The sequence below is a fragment of the Vigna unguiculata genome, chromosome 3 (genome assembly GCF_037176805.1).
Source record: "Vigna unguiculata cultivar grain cowpea cultivar isolate G323 ecotype 2 chromosome 3, ASM3717680v1, whole genome shotgun sequence".
Taxonomy (NCBI): Eukaryota; Viridiplantae; Streptophyta; class Magnoliopsida; order Fabales; family Fabaceae; genus Vigna; species Vigna unguiculata.
Genome location: NC_140794.1, coordinates 20616680 through 20625077, shown reverse-complemented (window position 1 = coordinate 20625077; position 8398 = coordinate 20616680). Strand labels below are relative to the sequence as shown.

Here is an 8398-nt window from a genome sequence, read left to right as displayed (position 1 = left end):
TAACCAAAAAGAAAAATTAAATACAAGTACATGAATTTGTAGTTCATATAAGGAATAAAAACCTAAAATAAGTCATGTTTTTAAAAATTATTTTGGTAAGCTTTCCTAAATAACTATAAAATAGATTTGCAAGTGTCGATAAAAAAAGTGTTGGGTTGTCTAAACCATATTCTCTTGTCTCTGGAATGCATTCCACGTGCCTTTCTACAAACGGTTTATCTTCTTATTTTTCGTTTTCACAAAGATACTAATAAGCAGACAAACATAGAGGTGATGTCCTCTTTATGCATACTTCTTGTCGCCTTTGCTAATAAATTCCTATCTCCAACATCCTTTTTCCAAATATAATTCCTTTCTTCTTCCTCTACCAATATAAACCCTAGATCAACAACAAACACAACCTCTTCAAAAAATTAAATAACTTTATTAGATTTATAACAAAATAAAATTACTTTATATAATATTTTATTTATTTTATTTTTATCTCTAAATTTGTTTACACAACATTTTAAACTATGAAATAGAAACACGGGCTATAGGCCGAGGAAAAATAAAAAAATCATTACGAATGAAAAAAGTTAATAAAAAGTTGAAATCAAGTTAAAATTCAGCCATTTATCAATGATAAAAGAATATAGTTAAGTTCCTCATTTAACCTTTTGGAAAAGTAGATTTCAACTTATGAATAATCTCTCTTTTTTTTTTTTTCGTGAAAAGTTATTTCTCACTTTTGTATTGTTTTCATTTACCAAGATTTTATAGAAAACAAAAACTTTTTAGAAAAAAAATTACACAAACACTTTATTTTGGCTCCATTTTGCAGCACAAATTAATTGTTTATTCCGTTTCTGAAAAGTTTGATTCTGTCTTCTTCCCTTGGATATGACATTTTGATATTTGAACAAATCTTCTCATCATCATCCCTTTTGTTTATTTTCAATCTGAACATGGCAATGCAAAACCAGCCCAATGTTCTCTTAGTCCATTATCTCTAAACACTAAATTTGTCATTTTTACAGAAAAATTAATCTCATTCTCATCATCTATTCATATCCTCTTTACCCTCTTAAACATAAAAAAACTTCTTGTTCCTAGTATACACTATTCTCTTCATCACAAAAATTGGAACATCATAACCCAAATGGGACATGAGCTAATGTGCGCCACTGGGACCGTTAATATTCGTTAGTGCTTTTTTGTCACAGTGCATGAAATTATATATATATATATATATATATATATATATATGTTTATACCTGTATAATATATACATACACACACATATATTCCCTTCACCTCAAATTTTAATTTAAACCCAAAGAAGCCAAACCCATTTTTTTCTTGAACTGAGAAGCAGTGATCCTTATGACTCTTCTCTCCAACAGCATGGACAATGGTTGCTTCTCTTCGCCACGCCATGAGGCTTTTCCAGCTGGTCTGCGAGTTCTTGTTGTTGATGATGATCCAACATGGTTGAGGATCCTTGAAAAGATGCTCAAGAAGTGTTTGTATGAAGGTTGGTTTGTTTTACTCGTCACAAGTGCTAGCTATTATGTTACCCTTTTGTTTCTCCACTCTGCTACTTTTGTGGTGGCGCTGATTTGTTGCACAAAAGGGCTTTGACATCTATAAGCTGGATGTGATTGGATAAACTTCTCTATAAGAAACTTTTGGAAGAGAAACATAAGGAGAAGGAATAAAATTAACTTCTCTCTAAGCTAAAATTTGTTAGTTCTTAAGTTAACTTGTGTAAGTTTAACGATATAAGCTCTCTAAATTTTATTGTTTAACGTTTTGATAAGCTGATCTTAACTTGTGAAGAAACTCATTTCATATTTTTTAGAGCTTGTGTTACGCTATTTGTCTTCTATAGCTGGATTCTGGTTTTTTACTTGCGGTATCTGAAGTTTTAGTCAATGATGGGATGTGTTCATGTTGAGCTATATTTTGATAGTTGCATGTGTCTTAGTGGTGTTTTGTTTGGTCAGTTTAATTCGTTTGTTTATAATTTTGAACTGAAGTGTTTCTCAGAGTACGAAGCTGTTCTTTTAATTCCATTTTTTCAGTAAAGGAAAAAGTTGGCAAATTGGGATGATAAAACTTATCAAGATTGAGGGGGCTTAATAAAAAGTACCTGGGGTTTGGATGTTGCCAAGAGGCTTCTGCAACACATGGATCCCTGTTATGCCAATTGATTTTGAGATAAAATCTAACCTGATATCAGAGCCTATTTATTAATTCATCTTAGTAATGACCGATTCTATTATGCAAAACTTTGTGCACACTTTCTGTGGCGTTCTGAAATGCCCAATATGTCACTAGTCAGTTTAATACGACAATGGAAACACCGACAACTTAGTTGAGTTCAAATTTTCCTGTTTCTGTAATATGGTGGTAGGTAGAGAAGAGTTTAAGCCTGTGCTAACTTCTGTTCGTTATGCATCTTTGCACTTTGGGTTGAATTTATTTGCACAAAGTTGAGCGGAGCTTCAACTCTTAGTCTCCGTAATTGGAGAATGGAAATCAAGAATAAGGTTTCTTCTTAATTGATGCTATGATGTGTATTGAAAGATGGCAGGCATATTAGTGAACCCATGTTACTGATATGAGGCAATTTGAATTGCCACAGTTAAGCAAAAGGAACTCATTGGCATTTACATACTTTATATGGCACAAATAAAAACCCCAGGCAACTTGAAATATAATCCAACCAGTTATGTGACTCCACATAGAGAGAATGATTCAGAAGCCCTGTTCAACCAGAGATGTGACTCCATATTGAAGGAATGATTTAGAACTCATACGAGTTTTAGTCTTAATGTCAATGGTATCAGTAAAAGCTTTCATAACATGGACAATTTTTTTTTTTTACATTATTTAAGTCAAGCACTCTAGCAATTTATGGAGTTAGATTGGATTGGACTATGCAAAAGCTCGAGCTCAGCGATTTGCAAATGTAACATAAGGTCTTTCATGTATTTCATTCAATCAACATCTTTAGTAACTTCCAAATTCAAGTTCTCTTTCTCCCTCTTTTTGATTTCTTGTTACTCTGTTCATATTCGCAAATTTTCATGAAATTAGCAAATTTTGGAAGCAAGCACATATTGTGTCCCTTGTTAGTATGCTCTTTTACGTATTTTCTTCTGACTTACTTATTATGTGTTTCAGTGACTACATGTTGTTTAGCGACAGAGGCTCTGAAAAAACTTCGAGAAAGGAAAGATGCGTATGACATAGTGATCAGCGATGTGAACATGCCTGACATGGATGGCTTCAAACTTCTTGAGCAAGTTGGACTTGAGATGGATCTTCCTGTTATTAGTCAGTTCTCTTTTAATTTTATATGTTCATATTTTTCATTAAATTGTATCAAGTAATCTTTTGATGACATTGAGTTGAAGTCTATGCTGACAAGCCACATTTGGCAATGGTGTACAGTGATGTCTGTTGATGGAGAAACCAGCAGGGTGATGAAAGGTGTTCAACATGGTGCATGTGATTATCTCCTCAAGCCTATAAGAATGAAAGAACTGAGAAACATATGGCAGCACGTCTTTAGAAAAAGGATGCATGAAGCGAAAGATTTTGATAGCCATGAGGGTTTTGAGGCCCTTCACTTGCTGATGAATGGATCAGATCAGTCCGATGATGGTAACCTGTTTGCTGTAGAAGAAATTAACTCAATAAAGAAAAGAAAAGATGCAGATAGCAAGCACGAGGATAAAGAATTTGGAGATCATTCTCCCACAAAGAAAGCTAGGGTAGTTTGGTCTGTGGATCTTCACCAGAAATTTGTCAAAGCCGTGAATCAAATTGGATTTGATAGTAAGTTTTCTATCAACCTTCTCTGATAAGTGTAATTATGAATTATGACTTCGGCAAACAACATTGTAATTTCTGACCTTACTCTTTTTGTTAATATGACACAAACCTCCTTATCTTTTATGTACAAGAACGTAACATATAACTTATGTTTGGCAGAAGTTGGTCCCAAGAAAATTCTTGATTTGATGAGTGTTCCCTGGTTAACCAGAGAAAATGTTGCTAGTCACTTGCAGGTATATCACTTGCTCATATGCTTTGCATAAGTGATACTATATTAACAGTCCTCAGCTATTATCATTGAAAGAGTGCCTAATAGGACACTTCAGTCATAACATTACTGTCAATAAACATCTGGGTATCTTAATTCTCCATATTGTGCTAAAATCATGACAGAGGTTGTCTTTAAGATACTGTTTAGTTGGAGGGAAAAATATAGTGGAGGAATTTTGATAAAATTTCCATAAAATTAAACGTGAAGACTTGAGAGAAATAAGAGGGAGAAAAGTGTTTAATGGTCTTTAAGTTTGAAGTATGAAACTCATAGGGTTCCTTGATGAGAAAAAATAGTTTATCCTGCAGAAATACAGGCTCTACTTGAGTAGGTTGCAAAAGGAAAATGATCAGAAATCTTCCTCAAGTGGAATAAAGCATTCGGATTCACCTTCAAAAGATCCAGGAAGTCTTAGTTTTCTAAACACTGCAAGCAACAAGCAACAAAATGATGTTGCCATCGACAGCTTCAGTCATTCAGATGGAAGTTTACTACTTCAGATGGATGCTCCAAGTCATGAAGGTGATCTCAAGGGAATCTTGTCAGAGCCTACAACCGAAAAAAGAAGAGCTTCACCAAAAAGTTCACAGATGAGCCTGAATCAACCTTTTTCATCTGTAGAGTCATCAGAAGCAAGCCATGCAATATTTGATTGCACCATACAAACACAGTACTCTTGGGGTGAGTTTCCAAAAGGTCCACTCAAAGAAGAACAGAAGACAGTTGTTCAATCAGAGGATAGCTTCAGCCAGTTGCCATTACATGGTACACGGCATCACATTCAGGTTGATCAATCACAATCCATTGCTTCCATTAATTCTAATCCTTCTATAACAGAAGAAGAGGTTGCTCCCAGCTTAGACACCAAACCTTTATATGCTGGTTACAAGAGTGATTATGTGAGTCCTGTGAGTTCAATGGGAACTGCAGTTGACACCTTTCCTAATCATTCCAAAAGCCTCATCGTGAATGATCAATCTTCAGAGCCCATTTTCACCTCAAATTTGGGATTGAAAACTGATGGATTTGATTTTGATTGCATTTCTGATCTGGATTTTTACCAAAGGAATCTATTATTGGGTAGTGAGGCAGCTTCTGCAGCACCTTTGGAAGAGGACCTGAATTTCTTTTTGCTGCAAACTGAATGGTACAACATGAATTTTGGGCAGCAGAATATAGATATATCAGAATGTTATGATCCAAGGCTTGTTGCTGAAGCCCCTGGCTACTTTTATGATTCTGCAGATTATTCATCGGTAGACCAAAGTCTATTCATAGCATGATTCAACCTGCCCTGCCCTTTTCTGCATCAAAGGAAGATTTACTGTTGCTACTTGACTTTTTTTTTTCCTTTCAAGAATATCAACTTCAGGGGGCTCGGATATTCTTTTTCCAATCAGAAAGGATTTTGATATTGGAGCACAGATAAAAGTGGGTGATGTGTGATGACAAACATTAAGCTTATCAATAAGCTTGCTTCCTTTTAAATAATAAATGATTATTCAGAGAAGCATTTGCTTGTGTTTTGATAGAGATCTCATGTAGATCAGAGATATGATTACATTAAAATATACAACTTGAAGTAAATTTTACCTTATAAGTTAATTGTATAAAGTTGAGATAAAGTTAAACTCACTTTCTAAGATTGGAAGAGGTTTTATCTTAATGAGGTTTACTGAGACTCTTGTACTTGTTTTGAATCACCCTATTTCACAGATTTTGTCAAATTATAGTATATAAACGGGTATAAAGTCATTTTTAAGGGATTTGATCATAAGATGTTCATAAGCTCTTAACATAATCTCTTCAATCAACCAGCTTAACTGATAGTTTTTCGCTTCCGCTGTAGTGAAAAAGTTTCATGGTTCAATTCAATGCATATTTTCATGATGCCTAGTAAGCAGAAACGATAAAACTTTTAATGTTGCCAACTTCATAACAGTCTCAATTAGGAAGGAATCACGTTGAGATCGTTGGAACAATTATAAAGGGTAAACTATTAGTAAAGATCTACACCATCTTCTTCCACTTCCTTTTTTTTTTTTTTTCATATTTTCTACCTTTTCTATCATATAGAGTTGCCAAGAACAGCTTAGTTTAACATAACGAGACAAATAAATCCATTAAAAAAAATCGGTCAAGCTAAAAAAATAGTAACCTAAGTTGAAGCATACCCATTTTGGTCCGATTTCTTTAGCCTGTGGTCTAAATAGACTTATAGTGATCCAATCTAAGGATTTATAGGCCAATTGATATAAATAGTATAAGGAAAAGTTTATTGAAGATGGAGTATAAGAAGAACTATGAATAAATACAATAATTATGGCAATGGAAAGAATAAAAAGATTCCAAAGAAGTTTTACCCAAAAAAAAACTAAAATAAGTGGGAAGATACAAAGAAGTAAAGGAGCTTGTAAATTTTAAAGAGTATATAACCTATCATAAAATAATATTATGTGATAATTTAGAATTACAAGGGTAGATGGTTAGAAATATGAAAAGTCATTTTTAAGTACATATGATGGTTGTAAGTACCTTCACATGTTACTTTCAAGTACATCTGATGGTTGTAACTACTTCACATGTCCTTCTAAGTATGTTCAACAAAATCAAAATTAATTAAGTAGTACTTTGAAGAGTTTCTAATTTTCACATGTCATTTTTAAGTACATGTGAAGGTTATATTACTTCACATGTCACTCCTTTGGTAAATCAGATCTGTCTAATATAACCCAACCAAGAGGGGGTGGGGTGAATTGGTTATTCAATATTTTACTAATTTTAAATGAATCTTGAAAGTTTCTTTAATCTTGACAACCCCAAATAACCAATTTTCCAGTTCTGTATTAATGGACTGATTAAGGCAATTAGGAAAGGCATTAAAGATGAGAGAAACAACGAACATAACAATTTATACTGGTTTGATTCAAGATGAATCTACATCCAGTCTTCTCCTAAGCAACCCACTTAGGAGGATTCCACTAAATCAATAGAGTTATAATAATTACAAGAGCATATATATAATTCAAGACCCTAAAGACTAAGGAGTTTGATCTACAAATCAAAAACTCCCCCTAGATGCAATGCATCCACACAATTGCACCTAGACCTTCACTTTACATAGTGAATCAACTGTAAACAGAAATACAATAAGAAAAGAAACAAGGAACGAATACACCTAGTGGATGTGTAGGTTTATCACTTGATCCTAGATCCAAGCTTGACCCATCAAGGTTGAATCCACCATCAATCTTCTTGAATATCCAATTGAATGATCTCCCAAGAAAGCACAAGAAATTTATGTATCTTGATGTCAGAAAAGAAGTCTCTCAGTTCGTTTCTAAGTAATTCAGTTACTTTTCTCTCTATTTTAAAACTGATTTCAAAACCGTTTTTATACCAGAGTTCTGCTGCTGTGATTAATGGATTAGGAATTTACCTAGTAGATTATCGTGGGTGTATTTTCACTACATCAATGTAGTGCCCTCATATAATCTATTAGTTAAGTATTTAATCCATTTACGAGTTTTGCTTTTGACACATTTAAAAGTTTGATAGCTGATTTAATTCAGTTCAAGCTTGGTTTACATGTAATCCTAGATATACAACACTTAATGTAAAAGATTAAATTCAGGACTAAGCCTAAACTAGTGATGCACATGTTTGTATAGCTTTGGACATCATCAAAATCATCTTCGTTGGAGTTGAGCAAGCTCCCCCTTTCAACAATCTCCTTCATTTTAAGGGAACTCATGTGCTTTCATGTAACTAACTTTATATACTTCTCCTTAAATAAGGAACCACTCATGTGTTGTCCTAAAATCATGGAACAACCCATGTGATAATTAATATTAGGAATAAAATAACTATTAAACATAAGAATATTGATACATAACTATATTCAGAAATTTCATCACATATATCTCCATATGATCCAATAGGTGTCATATATGAAAAAGAGCACCCAGGACGGCTTACATGACTCTCACATGGAGCTTGTGTAAGACCCGGAAAAATTAAATAATTAATTAAGTAATTAAGTGGATAAATGTGGGTAAGGGGAACCTTTAAAGTAATAAATGCGGAGTGTATGACGTGGAAAAATACTAGCTCATATGGTTGAAAGTACTTCTCTTGTGTGAAAGGACTTGGGTTCGAGTCCTGTGTATGTTATTTTTTGTGTGTTATTAAATTTGTATTATTTTGTGTATATTAAAACGTGTTGTGGATTTTATAATTATTGAATTGTATTGGTTAGTATGAAATATGAATTGGTTGCATTGGTTAGGCATTAAGTTG

General features: G+C 33.4%; 1 protein-coding gene across 1 annotated transcript; it reads left to right on the top strand.

The window, feature by feature from the left end:
* The first annotated feature begins 1261 nt into the window (after positions 1-1261).
* Positions 1262-5609, top strand: LOC114179475 (two-component response regulator ARR11-like). The gene is made up of 5 exons (XM_028065824.2): positions 1262-1516; positions 3172-3324; positions 3442-3828; positions 3985-4061; positions 4408-5609. Exons 1-5 carry the CDS (start codon positions 1366-1368, stop codon positions 5380-5382), a joined length of 1743 nt encoding a protein of 580 aa, XP_027921625.1. The 5' UTR covers positions 1262-1365; the 3' UTR covers positions 5383-5609.
* Positions 5610-8398: the final 2789 nt, after the last annotated feature.

Excerpts from the sequence above, each read along its gene's own strand:
- LOC114179475 (XM_028065824.2), top strand. The coding sequence starts at position 1,366 with ATGACTCTTCTCTCCAACAGCATGGACAATGGTTGCTTCTCTTCGCCA. Across the intron at positions 3,829-3,984 it reads GAATCAAATTGGATTTGATA|AAGTTGGTCCCAAGAAAATT; the intron begins GTAAGTTTTCTA and ends TATGTTTGGCAG. Across the intron at positions 4,062-4,407 it reads ATGTTGCTAGTCACTTGCAG|AAATACAGGCTCTACTTGAG; the intron begins GTATATCACTTG and ends TTTATCCTGCAG.